At 38.0% G+C, this 18661-nt stretch overlaps 1 protein-coding gene across 4 annotated transcripts in view; it reads right to left on the bottom strand.

Annotated features, from left to right (window-relative positions):
• Window positions 1-746: 746 nt before the first annotated feature.
• The window catches only part of Pip (heparan sulfate 2-O-sulfotransferase pipe), a 69839-nt gene continuing 51924 nt past the window's right edge, over window positions 747-18661 (bottom strand). For all 4 annotated transcript variants that reach the window (XM_076767367.1, XM_076767368.1, XM_076767365.1 and 1 more), the window contains exons 4-8: window positions 3965-4171; window positions 3741-3820; window positions 3270-3551; window positions 1235-1389; window positions 747-951 (exon numbers count right to left, since the gene is read on the bottom strand). In XM_076767367.1, coding sequence (XP_076623482.1) covers window positions 755-951; window positions 1235-1389; window positions 3270-3551; window positions 3741-3820; window positions 3965-4171 — 921 coding nt within the window. In that variant the 3' untranslated portion in view covers window positions 747-754. The remainder of the gene's footprint in view (window positions 952-1234; window positions 1390-3269; window positions 3552-3740; window positions 3821-3964; window positions 4172-18661) is intronic.

Raw genomic sequence — 18661 nt, 5'->3', positions numbered from 1 at the left:
CAAGTGGACATTAAAAAACGACTTAACGCGATGATAAAACAAAAAAAAAAAAACGACTAAGTCGTTTGGAAAGCAGTACCCTACGGTCACCTTACGGTCACCCTACGGTCACCCTACGGTCACCCTACGGTTACCCTGTGTGTGTTTGTTGCGACGCGATTGTTAAGTACCCCGTCGATAAAAAAGCAGTGTCTGCGTCTCTCTGGTCAGTCTGTGGAGCATGTTTGAATCTCCCGCCCAGCGACGATAATCCAAATACGCTGCTCCTGGTCGTGTCCAGGGACACGTCGACGCGTTTCGCGCGACGAAACGGCGGCTTTACATCGATATAAATAAATACAGCTAATGCCTCGCGTCGTGGGATGTTCGCGGGTCTGATAAATTTGCCAGCGAACGGGTCGCTGTCTTTTTAAATTACACGATAATATTAATATATATAGGATAAACGATCACAAAATAAAGACGGCACTGCGAGTGTCCCATTCGAGTTCGAATCACTAACTCTTGTAAGACTTCATGGTTATTGCTCGAAACGTTTCTTCGCTCGATCCTCTCTCGTGTTTGTCGATCGTTTTCCACGATCATTATATGCGTGCTTCTTTCATAAGGCCAACGATTCGCGAACGTCACACTTTCTCGACGAACCTATTTTTTCATTTTGACGAAATTTGCGCGTTCCTTTTTTGTTTTCATCTCGTCCTCCGGGCGCGGAATTCTTCCTCGACTTTGTAAAAAAGACCGTCCGGCTTCGACTTTACAAAGTATTGCTTTCCAACGGCGGCGTGTTTTTCGTTAGTTTCAGGGCTCTGAGTTGCTTGTACAACCGTTGCTTGCAGAATTGGTAGAACTCGATTTCACGCGTGAAGTTGCTGCGCACCATGTCTTTTACTTCCTCGGTAACTGGCGGCTTGAAGAAGTTCCGGTTGATTCTCTTGAACGAGTTCACCTCGTCTGGAAAGAACAGAAACCGTTCGATTTAGTGGCTACAGATAAATTAGGTAACAAATACGTCGTTTCACGTGAAATTGTAGGTTATGTTATCGGTTTCGTCGTTATTGTTAGATAGAAATCGGTAACGCGTTGATAATTAATCGCAGAACAGGCGAACAGGAGTTCCCTTTAGATTCGTTAACCGACGCACGAAAATGTTTTGTGTGCAAAGCATTGTTTTAAACATAATTACACGTTCGCGGGTACGAACAATTAGGTACAAACGACCGAACAAAGGAATTACCATAGTAGACGTCGGTGGCGCCTTGGAAAAATCGTGGTATGTAATTCTCCAACACCGTGAGAGTGGTGTTCACATCCTCGAGTACCCCGACCACGGCGTAGTGCTTCTCCACAGCCAATTTCGCCCGTTCCAGGGCACCCACCGTGTTGAACGGGCTTTGATAAAGACAAACAACCATTAAATACGATTTACATAATTTTTTAATGCTGGGTTATTTGCTCGCGTACAACCAGAATTATTCAACTAAGATTGCAACATAATATTTTTATCGATAAATGCGTGGCGGTTTTAAATGGTTGGGATCGAGCACTTGCGATAAAGCGCAGCCCTCTGTCGGCGCGTACAGCAATTATTTGGACAGCAATTTATTTGGAGACCTGGGAAAAATTTTAATGGGGGCTTCTAGAGGCTAAAATAAGACGAAATTGAAGAATAACAATTTGTTGATGGAGGCTTCGTTAAAAAGTTATTAATGTTTAAAGTTCCGCCTGTTCTGAATTTTTTTCTCGAAAATGCGCAGGATTTCGGGGGTATGTCTATTCACCAAAAATGATTGTAATTGACCCCCATAGCTAACAATATTTTTTTCAGAACGATTTGAAATTTTTTTTTTCATCGTAAAATTTCAGACCTTCTCGAATTTTTTTCTCAAAAGTGAGTAGGATTTCGGGGGTAAGTGTAATGACCAAAAATGATTGTAATTGACCCCCATAGCTAACAATATTTTTTTCAGAACGATTTGAAATTTTTTTTTTTCGTCGTAAAATTTCAGACCTTCTCGAATTTTTTTCTCAAAAGTAGGTAGGATTTCGGGGGTAAGTGTAATGACCAAAAATGATTGTAATTGACCCCCACAGCTAACAATATTTTTTTCAAAACGATTTGAAATATTTTAATTTCGACGAAAAATTTCACACCTTCTCGAATTTTTTTCTAGAAAGTGGGTAGGATTTCGGGGGTATGTCTATTCACCAAAAATGATTGTAATTGACCCCCACAGCTAACACTATTTTTTTCAGAACGATTTGAAATATTTTAATTTCGACGAAAAATTTCACATATTCTCGAATTTTTTTCTAGAAAGTGGGTAGGATTTCGGGGGTATGTCTATTCACCAAAAATGATTGTAATCGACCCCCACAGCTAACAATATTTTTTTCAGAACGATTTGAAATATTTTAATTTCGACGAAAAATTTCACACCTTCTCGAATTTTTTTCTAGAAAGTGGGTAGGATTTCGGGGGTATGTCTATTCACCAAAAATGATTGTAATTGACCCCCACAGCTAACACTATTTTTTTCAGAACGATTTGAAATATTTTAATTTCGACGAAAAATTTCACACCTTCTCGAATTTTTTTCTCAAAAGTGGGTAGGATTTCGGGGGTAAGTGTAATGACCAAAAATGATTGTAATTGACCCCCATAGCTAACAATATTTTTTTCAGAACGATTTGAAATTTTTTTTTTCGTCGTAAAATTTCAGACCTTCTCGAATTTTTTTCTCAAAAGTGGGTAGGATTTCGGGGGTAAGTGTAATGACCAAAAATGATTGTAATTGACCCCCACAGCTAACAATATTTTTTTCAAAACGATTTGAAATATTTTAATTTCGTCGAAAAATTTTACACCTTCTTGAATTTTTTTCTCAAAAGTGGGTAGGATTTCGGAGGTATGTCTATTCACCAAAAATGATTGTAATTGACCTCTCTACCTAAAAATAATTTTTCCAGAACGATCTGAAATTTTTGAATTAATTGTTAATAACTTTTTAACGAAGTTTCGATCAAGAAATTGGTATTCTTGATTTTCGTCTTATTTTGGCCTCCAGAATCCCCCATTAAAATTTTCCCCTAGGGTGGCCGAACACCCTGTATAATGCGTGGAAATATCTTCTTTGGGAGTTGAATAATTCTGATCGTTGAAACTTATTACGTTTCCGGCGTCGTCTCGTTGCAGAGTACTGTTTATCCGGCCGGTGGTGGGAGAATGATCGTGTATTTCTGCCGGGGAGGCTCTGCCCGCGGAAACTTACGTGCATTTCTCGCTGTGCCCGCAGAAGAAAAGCGTCTGCCTGCGATGATCGCCGATCCCCTCGTGAATTTCGCCCTCCAGGTATCTGCATTCGCGATCCGCCTTAAGTACACAGGTCTCGAAGTCCTTCTTCAGCCAGTTGGGATCCGGCAGAGGTAGGTCTGGAAATATTTGCTTTCTCTCGACGTAATACCAAGGTGCCCGTACGTAATAGTACCAGGATATCACTCTCTCGATGGGATCCCGTACTATATTGATGTAAATTGGCTGCGGCAAGTTGAATCTGGGGGAGAAAAACGCCCACTGTCAGACGCTCCTTCCGAGTCGAACGTCGAAATCGTTCCGGGCGATCTCGAAATTGTTCGCGAAAGTTCCCCCCGCGCGCCAGGGTGCTCGTTCGTAAAGTTACGATCGAAATATTTCGAGAGCAACGCTTTAAGTTTAGACTTTTCCCAAAATTCACGATACTCACTCTGTAAAGTTGGTGAAGCACACGTGCTTCACGTATACCGATGGTTCCGAGTAACTGCTGACCATTCTAGCAAGCTGGAGCTGGAATAGTAACAAAAATTTGCATTGCTTGATATTCTTATTTATTATGCGATCTAATGGCTTCTCACCGGCGTTAAATTGATTTACAGAGCGATGAATGCGTTAATACGTTTCATAATTTCACGATTATACGTTCTGCGATACCTGTTCGATCGGCGCGATGCGTATCGTCTCGACTCTCTGCACGCGATCCCGATTAAACGAGAAACCATTCCTCATCGACAGCCTCCTCAGCAGCTCCATGAAGGTCTGCGAGCCCACTTTTGGCACCCGGTTGAAAAACAAAACCTCCCTGCCTGCTCTCTTCGTGTTATTCAACGCGTCGATGTCCAGCACTTCCGGTTTGTCGTACTGAAATCAAATAGAGCCACCTTAGAATTCTTGTTTCGTCGTTCGCCCTTAATTATCTTGTTCGATTTACCGAAGGTTTCTTTAAACATTACTTTAAATCGTCGAGCTTCGTTCCTAGTTTGTAGCATTCGATCGATAGGAAGATGATAATGGGGTTTAATGGCAGGCACTTGGAATTCCAAGTTCCTTTTTAAATGATTCGTTTTATTCGATTGGTACGGTTCGCGAATGAGCGCAATTACGAGAAACCTATTCCGATAAACAGGATAGCAAAACGGAAAGTTGCCACGACCTTAATCGTCTGTTTTTTAGCCTTCGTGCATGCCTTTCGGTTGAATTTTCATTTTCTGTCGTGCTCATCCCATTCCCTGTCGTTGGTTATACAGGGTGTTCAGCCACTCCTGGGAAAAATGAGGGGATTCTAGAGACCAGAATAAGACGAAAATCAAGAATATCAATTTGTCGATGGAGACTTCGTTAAAAAGTTATTAACAATTAAATTCAAAAATTTCAAATCGTTCTGGAAAAATTATTTTTAGGTAGAGGGGTCAATTACAATCATTTTTCGTGAATACACATACCTTCGAAATCCTATCCACTTTCGAGAAAAAAATTCGAGGTGTGAAATTTTTCGACGGAAAAAAAAATTTTCAAATCATTCTAAAAAAATTATATTTCATTACAAGGGTCAATTACAAGCATTTTTGGTCATTACACATACCCCCGAAATCCTACGCACTTTCGAGAAAAAAATTCCTTACCGAAAATCTAATTAGATGCCTAAATTTTTTCGACGAAAAAAAATAATTTCAAATCGTTCTGGAAAAATTATTTTCTGTTGGGGAGGTCAATTACAATCATTTTTGGTGAATACATATACCCTCGAAATCCTATTCACTTTCGAGAAAAAAATTCGGGAAGGTACTGAAATTTTTAGACGAAATTAAAAAATTTCAAATCGTTCTGAAAAAAATATTGTTACACGTGGGGGGTAATTACAATCATTTTTGGTGAATAGACATACCCCCGAAATCCTACCCACTTTCGAGAAAAAAATTCGAGGTGTGAAATTTTTCGACGGAAAAAAAAAATTTTCAAATCATTCCAAAAAAATTATATTTCATTACAAGGGTCAATTACAAGCATTTTTGGTCATTACACATACCCCCGAAATCCTACGCACTTTCGAGAAAAAAATTCCTTACCGAAAATCTGATTAGATGCCTAAATTTTTTCGACGAAAAAAAATAATTTCAAATCGTTCTGGAAAAATTATTTTCTGTTGGGGAGGTCAATTACAATAATTTTTTGTGAATAGATATACCCTCGAAATCCTATTCACTTTCGAGAAAAAAATTCGGGAAGGTACTGAAATTTTTAGACGAAATTAAAAAATTTCAAATCGTTCTGAAAAAAATATTGTTACACGTGGGGGTTAATTACAATCATTTTTGGTGAATAGACATACCCCCGAAATCCTACCCACTTTCGAGAAAAAAATTCGAGGTGTGAAATTTTTCGACGGAAAAAAAAATTTTCAAATCATTCTAAAAAAATTACATTTCATTACAAGGGTCAATTACAAGCATTTTTGGTCATTACACATACCCCCGAAATCCTACGCATTTTCGAGAAAAAAATTCCTTACCGAAAATCTGATTAGATGCCTAAATTTTTTCGACGAAACAAAATAATTTCAAATCGTTCTGGAAAAATTATTTTCTGTTGGGGAGGTCAATTACAATAATTTTTTGTGAATAGATATACCCCCGAAATCTTACCCACTCTCGAGAAAAAAATTCAGTACGAACGGAACTTTAAACGTTAATAACTTTTTAACGAAGCCTCCATCGACAAATTGGTATTCTTGATTTTCATCTTATTTTGGCTTCTAGAATCCCCCATAAAAATTTTTCCCTGGCGTGACTGAACACGGTGTTTAACGAAACAGTAAAATATAATTTATTCATCCCAGTCTGCGGCGCGAGGCGTAAGACATTGTTTAAATAAATTATACCAACACGTGTACCGTTTAAGAGTTTTTCATCCTGCTTGGAAAAGATTGTTGGTGATCTTTATTGCAGGAGGAAAATAAACGAAGTTAAATTACTGCAATGGATAGCGCGTTCTCGATTTTAATTAGGTAACTGTAGTAGTGTGAAACGAAAGAAGAAATTAATTATCACGGACGCCATTTAGGAAGTAGACTGTGGAAAAAGAAGTGCCGAGATGCTTGTGAACGGTAATTTCGAGGTTCTATTATTACTATAAACAGAGGATCGAGAACGCGGCAAGCTTTTTATTATCGTAATTACTTCTTACAAGTAACGACGAAGTGTTCCGCGAACGTTTTAACTAAAATACTATGTTCCGTCAATGGCTGCGACTGATACGTGACTGAACTCTATATTTTTAAAAACGTATTCACTTTTAAAAACCTATTCATTTTTAAAAACATTGAAAATTTTGTAAACATAGTAACGGTTTAAAGAAATGCGAATTTCAAATTTTTCGAAATTTTTTCCAGTCGAATAAAATATTTGTAAATTTAATTTCACGTACGATCGAGTTACTATAAATGTTCAGTCGTTCTGTAAATCAGATTGAACGCTAGAATTAAGTTCTCGGTTGGATTTGAACGTTGCTCGCGAGCAGCTCGATCCCATCGCTAGTCACGGTTATCGGGAAACGACCAGGGGTAGACGGATTTTCCACGTAACGTTCGGTATTACGCAGATAACCGCGAAGCAAATTACGTCGCAATCCTTTAATACCGTGGGCAGCGAGCAGAAGGATGAACCGTAACTTCGCGAAGAATTCAAGGAAGAAAGACGGGTAGAAAACGGGCGGGGGAATCCGTAATCGAGGAGGAAGCGTGCAAACGCGTGTAGTAATAACGCAATAATGAAACGTACTTGTGCCTAAACCCCTCGAACGTGGACCGGAAAGAATCGTAAAAATAAAAATGTCCTACGGCCAACCTCCTGGTATTAAAATAGGATTAGGTTTGTACGGTGTGACGGCCTTAACGTTTCTGAAAAGCCGGAAAAGTCACCGTGCGACGTCCTTTTTACGAAAATCGTCGCTCGAGGGCTTAAAAAATCGTTTCACGTCCCCTTGGATGGCTTCCAATCGCCGCCATCTTGGATTCCGAGTCCGCGTCAGAGTTTTCTGGTCGTCGAACTCGAATAGTTAACTTTAAGTCGTGTTTCGTAGAATTTTCGCAGAATTAAATGAATAAAAGAAAAATTTGACGATGATTACAAAAGAATTCACTTCGATTATTTCTACTATGGATGCAAAAGCAGTCAGGAAACGGATAATGTTCGCCGTACGACTCATCCCGGCCGATGGTTAACGAATTTTGTCGAAAACTTTCACACCTTCTCGAACTTTTTTCTGGAAAGTGGGTACAGTGCTACAGTGCTTCATTAAAATCAAAATTAGAACAGCTACTACCATAGTGGATATACGCGCAATAAATCATAAAAATCTGCAAAACTGTAGGAAGCAATTTAAAAATATTACATACCAATGGATTTGGAATAAAATGCTCGTCATTTTTAGTCATTACGAAAATTTCAATAAAACGAAAAATTAAGTTAACAAATTTTTTTTTGTAATAAACAAATTGTATTTTGTTAAATTTTTTAACACCGTGTTATTGTGCATAAGAAACCATTAACCTCGCCCGTTAACAATTTTCTCGTACGTCTTTCCGTTTTCGAGATAGCTGTTTCGCGCCAAAACTTTAAGATGTGGTTTCACCCCTTAAACTCGAGTTACCGCAGCTAAAAAAAAATACGTGTCGATTATTTTTGGCTGCTTTATAAGTGCACGAAGTTTCATCAAAATCGCAGCCGGACCGTTCGCGAAGGTTCTTTGTGAGTCATGCTATGCAACATAGACTATTGTGTCCTGTACGTGTGCATACGGCTTGTGTTTACTGCTTCGACCGTTGGAACATCGTTCCACGAATCCACTGTTTTTTTTCACGGACCTCTTCCTTTTTTACTCGTTGTCCTTTTCTGCGTTCGACGCTCGGTCGACGCTCCGATTCGCTCGACTAATTTCCACCATAGATTACGAGCCATGCATACGGACAGAAGGGAGAAAAAGAAACATGGTGTCTTCTTTACTTGTCTATACGTGTCTCGAAACAGTCGCCAGACTGCAAAGTCGAGGCTACGATGCCGTGACTGAAAATTAAAACTACGATAATATCCAGGCTGCTAAATTTCATTTCAGTTTTAAAAATACTAATTGTATGCAGCGGTGGCGCGAAATATTTCTGCCTCGCGAAGCAATTAGTCTCGCGACAAATGCCTCTCACGGTTTTAAATTGCATTTCGTTCGAGGTTGATTCCAATTCAACGAATCGGGACGAGAGTTGCAGTGTCATTGTCACTGGTCAATCTGGCAATTGTGTCATAAATTCCGTATAGCGTTCACGGTCGAGATCCCTAAGCGATTTAATGGCCAGGCTGAAAGTCAGCAATCCATCTCGCGGTTTCACGCGTCGTCGACGCGGTGATGTTTCTTCGTGTTATCTCGGGTATCCCAGCCAGTCGGCGTGTTCCTTTCTTCACCTACTTTGTACGAAGTCGAATCATCGTGATTACGGTTAATCGCGGCGCGAACAAAAAAGGTATCAGGAAAACTGCGACGCTAATAGAGCCTGGGACCGCCATTGAGATTGCTTTATCGAGTAACGAATCATCCACATTTAATATCTTCGAAATGAACGCTCGACGTAGTATTCGAGTCGCTTCGAGAAATTGTACGGAACGTTCTTATTACTAAAAATCGAGTGTAGGTTACGGTTACGTTTTCACAGCTGGGTAATTTTCACTCGATGTCCGCTAAATCACGCGTCAACGGGGATACGTGAGACAGAAATGTTAGGTATAAAACGAAACCCAACTCCGATGATCTCGACTTGCGATATATTTCAGCCGTGGATTATCGTTCGTTGAAAAGTAGTAAAATAAAAATGAGAGTGTAGTATTAGGTTATTTTTTAAGAACGTATACGTTGGAACTTTTTTAAGTAGTGCATATAGTTGCGAATGGAAGAGGAATGTCATTGAACTTCCGTTAAAATGATAGAGTAGGCAAATAGATTTAGTCGATTATGGTTAGGATGGAAATTCTTGAATCTTTCTGGTCCAGATACGCTGCTCCGCGAAATCAATTGCGTTTCATTCCGGCTGTCGCTATACTTATAAAGTAGTTTCTCTTTGATTCTAACTTGGGTTTTAGGTTAGGTCAGCGGCCAACGTGAGCTCAAGTGTTGGCGTGATTTTCGTGGATTTACTAACTTTGTGTCAGGAGAAAAGAGTGCATAAATAATTAAAATACTTAGAATAATCTGTAGTTGTACTTTTTATTATCTTGAAAGTTTCTATACATACTACAAACGTGAATAACAATTGTCTTACAGACAAATACTTACGTATACAGTATAAAATACATCGCAAATTACACAGAAAGGAATCTAACAAAAGTATGAATTAATTAAATTTATAACTTGAGACTACTGGATATAATTTTTTATCTCGTCCACGAGCGTCGTAAGAATCGATCTTCGAGATTTGGTGTCCTCCAACTAAACTCGAGCTAGGACACAACCCCTAGTTGGTCAGAAATCGTCCAGGGCAGTTGAAATTCATTAACGAGTTCGATCGACGATCGATATTCCGTCTGGTTCGTCGCACCGTGGCCATTCGCGATTCGCGATTGTTCTTCTTTCTTTCCTGGCACAATGCAGGTCCGCGGCGGGTCAGATCCACTTCATTTTACCGTTTCACAGCTGTGCGCCTAACATATGTAACGGGTGGATCTCGAAAAAGGTCGCTGGTTAACGGACCGATGACTCGGACGATTGGTTTCCGAGTTTCACTCTTTTTCTCATTGTTAACGACCGCGATCCCCGCCGTCCCCTATTTCCTATTCCCCCTCGTTTCCATAGACAGTGGTTGAAAACAGAAATTAAACAATTTCTGCGCGAGCAGCGTTTCAAACCATGCATATGTGTACAGGGTGTTTAGTCAACCGTGGGAAAAATTTTAATGGGGGATTCTAGAAGCCAAAATAAGACGAAAATCAAGAATACTAATTTCTCGATGGAGGCTTCGTTACAAAGTTATTAACATTTAAAGTTCCGCCAGTTCCGAATTTTTTTCTCGAAAGTGGGTAGGATTTCGGGGGTATGTCTATTCACCAAAAATGATTGTAATTAACCCCCACGTGTAACAATATTTTTTTCAGAACGATTTGCAATATTTTAATTTCGTCGAAAAATTTCACACCTTCTCGAATTTTTTTCTCGAAAGTGGATAGGATTTCGAAGGTATGTCTATTCACCAAAAATGATTGTAATAGACCCCTCTACCTAAAAATAATTTTTCCAGAACGATTTGAAATTTTTGAATTCAATTGTTAACTTCTTAACGAGACCTCAATCAAGAAATTGGTATTCTTGAGTTTCGTCTTATTTTGGTCTCTATAATCCCCCATTAAAATTTTCCCCATGAGTGACTGGAACACCCTGTATATAAAAAATTTTATTGGGACACATTCTAGAGGCCAAAATAAGACGAAAATCAAGAATATCAATTTGTTGATTGAGGCCTCGGTAAGAAGTTGTTAAAAAATTAAATTAAAAAATTTCAAATAGTTCTAAAAGAATTATTTTTAATCGTAGGGGTCAGTTACAATCATTTTTGATGAATAGACAAATTCTACCGAAATTCTACCTAAATTTTTAAATGAATAAAAACGCCGTTCCTACATTCTATTACCTCTGATTCTATTATTGTATAACCAGCAATACGGTTACGTATCATAATATTCTTTCATTTGTCCCACAAAGGTTCTCAGAAACGTGTGACTTGCAATAACGTTTCCTGGGTTTGTTCGTCGACGGTGCCGCCGAAGTCATCAAAGCTCCGATCGTGTATAAGTATGTATGTATTGCATTAGTGGATAACTGTACTGTGAAAAGAGTACTTCTAGAACGGCGACTTCAATTTTCCACGTGTTCGTAGGAAACGATAACAGTACACGCGATCCGATAGGTCAGATCGACAGTCTATCACGTAGCGACGGAACTGTGCGTATGGCAATAAACATTCTTCAAAAATTACACCTAATACGCCGCGGATATGCAGGAACGGGACGATTTACAATCGTACAAAAAACTGTGGACAGGGTTACGCTACTACGGAACGATAAACAATTCTTCAGGATTATATTTTAAAATTCATTTTATTCTTTTCTTGGAGGAATTACTATTAACAGTACGACGCCACGCAAGAAGCTAGGCGTCTTTTGATTAATTAAGTTTTTTACCTTGGTAATTAACTATAATTATGTCACGCCGCGTCCGAGGAAATTACGAGTTTCTAATTTTATGTTTCATTAAGCGTCGGGTTAATATACATTTCTTTGCTAAAAAAAAAGAGGATGGCAACGATAAATTTCGACCTGCAAGACCATTTATTGCACTGTATATTCTCAAACTGTAGTCCAGGAATGTTAAATATAATAAAAGTTGTTTAAGATTGTATCTGTTCGACAGTTTTACCCCGTGAAAAAATAAACCGCTACGTACTTTTCACTTTCTTATTGGTTCCCCGTTGGGGAAAGAATCTCCACGAAGACTCGTCTTAGAAAGTGGAAGATTCGACCTTTAGAACGACCCCAGGAAGATTATCGAGCGATTTCTTTTCTTGAAATTATAATAATTCAAAGATCAGCTGCGTTTCTAGCCAAGCGTACCGATATTTACGAGCGACAGCATGCACCGAAACTCATTTAGAATGCGCCATTATTTGGTCTTCTGCGTACCGAAACTATGACGTAATATATCGGAGAGATTTAGACATAAATTTCCCAGATACGCATCGCGAAAAATACATAATAATACGTCCTGTCTGGATCGCGATTACAAGAATATTAAATATCCATAATACGACAACATTGGTGGATCGCAGAATGGCAATAGATCCAATCTTTCCGTTTCGAAATTAATAATAAACGTATCAGATGTTCGCCACGTTAAGTCTCGTTAGCTCTCACGGCGCCATCTGGACGCTTTAAGGTGAAACTAAATTTCCCACTGTTTCGTTCGCAAAATCTAGAACGAGTTTTGTGATCCAATTAATCGTATTGTGTTCCCTTGCCGATAATTACGTGAATATCTCAGACTCCTTCCTCGGTTTGCCGCGATTGTTCCACGGTCGATTTATATTTCAAATCGATTTTCATAGTTGTCTCTCTTAATGGCGAATTAACTTAACGAAAGAGGGCGAAACGGAGGAAGGAGAAACGACAAAGCGCACGGTCACGTGGTGTCTCTAATCGGGTCGGAGGATCTGCGTGGCGAGTTTTAGATCGAGTTACCGTGTATATAAGTATCTGGATCTTGATACGAAACGCATGCACGGATCATTCCCAAGAAAATCGAGGCCATTCCTGGCCGGTCTGAACCACCGCGTTGCCGGCGGAGAATAAGCTTCCCGAACGGAGCCTTCAGCCATCTGTCTACTTGACTGATCGGTCAACGTACTCTTCGACAATTCTTGCCACTTATTCCATAGACGCCGCGTACACGCTCCGATAGAATCTTATCTAAACGCACGGGGAGAGATCCTTCCCTCCTGTGTCCGTCCTTTTCCGAGAATTGTTCAACAACGCCGCGTCTGAATAGCGTTTCCAGACCGTCGCGTGTGTTCCTTTCTTTCCTCGTGGAAAGAAGCCTCTACATAACCTCTTCGCTTTAACGTTAAGTCTACCACGTACGGACGACCATTTTGTAAATTTCGTTTAGAATTTCTTTTAAATGATATTAATTATGAAATCGGAAGTTCGGTCACCCCGGGGAAAAATTTTACTGGGGGATTCTATAGGCCAAAATAAGACGAAAATCAAGAATAGCGATTTGTTGATGGAGGCTTTGTTAAAAAGTTATTAACGTTTAAAGTTCCGTCAGTTTTGAATTTTTTTCTCGAAACTGGTTAAGATTTCGAGGGTATGTCTATTCACCAAAAATGATTGTAATTGACCCCCACAGCTAATAATATTTTTTTCAAAACGATTTGAAATCTTTTTTTTCCGTCGAAAAATTTCACACCTTCTTGAATTTTTTTCTAGAAAGTGGGTAGGATTTCAGGGGTATCTGTAATGACCAAAAATGATTGTAATTGACCCCTCTGCCTAAATATAATTTTTCCAGAACGATTTGAAATTTTTTAATTTAATTGTTAATAACTTTTTAACGAAACCTCTATCGACAAATTGGTATATCTTGATTTTCGTCTTATTTTGGCCTCTAGAATCCCCCATTAAAATTTTTTCCATGTATAATAATATGAAGAATATAAAGTGCCACGAGCGTTGACAATTTTATTAGACGACTTTTCTTCTAGTATACGGGCAATGAATTATTCAATATCTGAAAAGGGATTCGTAATTATTACCGTATTTTTATATTGTTTTACTTTATGGGGTAGTTTACAATATGTTTTAATCCTTCTGTTTGTGCAAATTATACGTAGCCGTGGCTGGAACACGGAAACTACACGAGTCCGGAGGGATTATAAATATACAAGAGGATGGAATGGAAGGAAGGCGTGTGAAATATATGTGCAAGGATACATCAGAACGCTGGTAAACCAGTTGCGATAAAAATAAATTGGAGGAGAAAAAAAACAACTCAACAAGACCGTGACATTATAAAATTAAAGAACAACTTTCATTGTCGATATCAACGACATAAATTAATAACCTGTGCATTATTTCGGAACAATCTTTGCAGATCGAATTTTGTCTTCGCAGTTTGAATACTGATAATAACAAATGTAATCAGGGTGCTAGTCACGAAATGGGAACAGATCTGCATTTAACGTTGAGAATTAGGAAAACAAGAATCCTCGTCTCGCAGAGTACTATGAAATATTAAACCAGCTTCAATTATTTTTTTGATTTACAACGTTACGTTTCCTCTTGTCCGAGAAGAAACGCGATGATCTTAATGTGAAACGAAGTATGAACATTCCCGAAGTTCAACATACGGACAAACCACGTGATAACTGGCGATAATTATGTAATAACAGGATTTTTACTTTTTCCTGCGCGGCTTAGAACCCCAAACCGTTACGAAGGTTCGACCCACGCGAAATTAAGATCGATCTTCTCATTAACACATTGACTGCCAAACCACAACTATACAATTCTCTACGAGACCAAAACTTTGATTTTAAACAATCGTAAGCTGCATAACATAAAACTTGCCTTACCATTTATTTATATAACCTCACTAAAATTCATGAATCCTATTCAAACTTCAACTTTAACATTTCATCCTGAGAATTAATTGTTCCAGTTCCATAGTAAAAAATCCTGTCACCCATATATGGATGACATGGCCCATACGAAGTAATTCTTTACGAGACCAAAACTATGATTTTAAACAATCGTAAGCTGCATAACATAAAACTTGCCTTACCATTTATTTTTATAACCTCACTAAAATTCATGAATCCTATTCAAACTTCAACTTTAACATTTCATCTTGAGAATTAATTGTTCCAGTTCCATAGTAAAAAATCCTGTCATATATGGATGACATGGCAGTCAAAATGTTAATCGAGCGAATGCTTTTCTCTTATGTCGAGTCCATATCACTGACCATTTTTTTTATAAAAAAAAACCCAGCTCGACTTAATAAGATTATCGATAACACGGACGAGTCTAGGCCTCAATATCTCGATCGTTTCGCGTTTCATAAAATTTCGACGTTCTAATTTCCCCCGTAACCGGACCTCGATGGATAGTCTCGATATTCTCGCCGATAGGAAAAAGCAATTTCGGTGCACACGCGGCAAGAACCCGAGCAAAGTTAACGAACTACGTGAATCTGAACTGGTCAACGGAAGATGACCAGTTCCACCGGGTAATTAGGGGTATAATCAATCGTTAACCAGGAAAAGCTTAGCGTAACGTATTAAGCGAGAGCGTGTGCACCTTTATAGCACTGTCCTCGTCCCAGTATCACTGGTCTCATTATAATGCCGCTGGTTAATTAAACGCAACTCGGCACCGAGAGTCTTCCATCGAACGCTTCCTCAATTTCATCTTCTTTTTCTTTTTTTTCTTTCTTTTTTTTCCGAAACGAGAGACTTCGTTCTGCTTTTAGCTAAGCCAAGGATTTCTTTGCGCCGTCCGCGAAGCGTACGCCCCGGGATTCATACACGGGAACGAGACAGTAACCGACCATTACCTTCGTAAAACGGGTTAATGACAGCTTTATAGCGACGCGAGATATTTAACTCGCCTTCTTCCTTTGGTTGCCGCCGGGTGTCTATATGCTTCGCTGATAATACGGTTTCTGGATCGAGCAATTCCACGGGATCTCGACTGTAACGCGATCTCTCTATTCGTTCGATATATTAAGGGGCAAACTCGTAGAATCGACATTTCTTTTCTAACGTGTCCACTGTCCATGAACCGTATACGGGTCATAGCGCTGCGCTTTTAGATACGCCCGCTAAGAGACTGGACAGTGAACGGGTTAACTCGATTTTCTTAAAATATTCGTGACTTTGTTTATACATTGTAATTTGTTCGAGAGTGGTAAATAAAAGGCAACGGGTATAAATTTTGATATTACGTATTCTTCGTGCAATTGCTAGAAGAATACTCATTATGTCATGTATCGACTACGTGCTCAGATTCGATAGAGTTAACAGAACAATTGGAGGAGTATTCATGGCATTAATGTGCTAAGGAAAATTTATTGCGCAAGAGTTTCCCATAGGGAGCCGATAAAAAATTCACTTCCTCGTAGAAACTGACTACGCATCGATTCCCATGAGAGACTAACGTCACGTACGTGTAATAACTATGATTTACAGTCCAAACAAATGGGGGTGGGATATTACGATCGAAAACATTCGATTGGCCTATTTAATAGATTTTATTTCTGGCATATATAAAGTATTCGGCCACACCTGGGACAAATTTTAATGAAGGATTCTGGAGGTCAAAATAAGACGAAAATCAAGAATAACATTTTGTTAATTGAAGCTTCGTTAAAAAGTTATTAACGTTTAAAGTTTCGTCAGTTCTGAATTTTTTTCTCGAAACTGGTTAAGATTTCGGGGGTATGTCTATCCACCAAAAATGATTGTAATTGACCCCTGCAACCGAAAATAATTTTTCCAAAACGATTTGAAATTTTTTAATTTTGTCGAAAAATTTCAAAACCTTCTCGAATTTTTTTCTCGAAACTGGTTAAGATTTCGGGGGTATGTCTATCCACCAAAAATGATTGTAATTGACCCCCGCAACCGAAAATAATTTTTCCAAAACGATTTGAAATTTTTTAATTTTGTCGAAAAATTTCAAAACTTTCTCGAATTTTTTTCTCGAAACTGGTTAAGATTTCGGGGGTATGTCTATCCACCAAAAATGATTGTAATTGACCCCCGCAACCGAAAATAATTTTTCCAAAACGATTTGAAATTTTTTAATTTTGTCGAAAAATTTCAAAACTTTCTCGAATTTTTTTCTCGAAACTGGTTAAGATTTCGGGGGTATGTCTATCCACCAAAAATGATTGTAATTGACCCCCGCAACCGAAAATAATTTTTCCAAACCGATTTGAAATTTTTTAATTTTGTCGAAAAATTTCAAAACCTTCTCGAATTTTTTTCTCGAAACTGGTTAAGATTTTGGAGGTATATCTATTCACCAAAAATGATTGTAATTGACCCCCGCAACCGAAAATAATTTTTCCAAAACGATTTGAAATTTTTGAATTTTGTCGAAAAATTTCAAAACCTTCTCGAATTTTTTTCTCGAAACTGGTTAAGATTTCGGGGGTATGTCTATCCACCAAAAATGATTGTAATTGACCCCCGCAACCGAAAATAATTTTTCCAAAACGATTTGAAATTTTTTAATTTTGTCGAAAAATTTCAAAACCTTCTCGAATTTTTTTCTAGGAAATGAGTAGGATTTCGGCGATATGACTCTTCACCAAAAATGATTGTAATTGATCTCTACAGCCAAAAATATTTTTTTTATAACGATTTGAAATTCTTTTTTTCCGTCGCAAAATTTCACATCTTCTCGATTTTTTTTCTCGAAAGTGGGTAGGATTTCGGGGATATGTCTATCCACCAAAAATGATTATAATTGACCCCCGCAACCGAAAATAATTTTTCCAGAACGATTTGAAATTTTTTAATTTTGTCGAAAAATTTCAAAACCTTCTCGAATTTTTTTCTCGAAACTGGTTAAGATTTCGGGGGTATGTCTATCCACCAAAAATGATTGTAATTGACCCCCGCGACCGAAAATAATTTTTCCAAAACGATTTGAAATTTTTTAATTTTGTCGAAAAATTTCAAAACCTTCTCGAATTTTTTTCTCGAAACTGGTTAAGATTTCGGGGGTATGTCTATCCACCAAAAATGATTGTAATTGACCCCCGCAACCGAAAATAATTTTTCCAAAACGATTTGAAATTTTTTAATTGTGTCGAAAAATTTCAAAACCTTCTCGAATTTTTTTCTAGGAAATGAGTAGGATTTCGGCGATATGACTCTTCACCAAAAATGATTGTAATTGGCCCCTACAGCCAAAAACATTTTTTTTAGAACGATTTGAAATTTTTTTTTTTGTCGAAAAATTTAAGCACATTATCGATTTTTTTTCTCGAAAGTGGGTAGGATTTCGGGGGTATGTCTATCCACCAAAAATGATTATAATTGACCCCCGCAACCGAAAATAATTTTTCCAGAACGATTTGAAATTTTTGAATTTAATTGTTAATAACTTTTTAACGAAGCCTCCATCAACGAATTGGTATTCTTGATTTTCGTCTTATTTTGGCCTCTAGAATCCCCCATTAAAATTATACGTATTACAGTTCAAACTTGAATTGCAGCGAATGTATAAATTTATTAGAGATTTTAATGATAGTGTACACTGTAATATACGATGCTCGCATTAATAAACGAATAAAGTCGCTTGTACTCGTGTTAAAATCAGAAATCTTCAGAAACTACACAAAAGAAATCACTAATACTAGACTAGTACCGATAAGGAAATGGCTACATCGTCAAGATGTCTGACTAGCAATCCAAAGGTCGTGGGTTCGAATCCCTATGGCTTCACTTCTCTTTCTTCTCGTTTTTTCTCGATTCCTACATTATTTCTCCAGATAAATAAAAATAATATGACTGGTAATAATATTAATAATAAGGGTTATTACTATTATTAACGAAAACACGGACTTGTAATTCCGTGGTTCTAATAACAGAGTCGTCAACAGGACGCAAAATAAAAAACTAGGACGAAATTATTAACTTTACAATATTTACGCAACGTAGAAAACTTGGACACGTTTTCACGCCGATATGAATAATGTTATCTACGGAAAGACAATAAAGATTTGCTATGGCGAATCGCGCGCCAATCA

The sequence above is a fragment of the Colletes latitarsis genome, chromosome 6 (genome assembly GCF_051014445.1).
Source record: "Colletes latitarsis isolate SP2378_abdomen chromosome 6, iyColLati1, whole genome shotgun sequence".
Taxonomy (NCBI): domain Eukaryota; kingdom Metazoa; phylum Arthropoda; class Insecta; order Hymenoptera; family Colletidae; genus Colletes; species Colletes latitarsis.
This window is presented reverse-complemented; position numbering and strand designations above follow the sequence as displayed.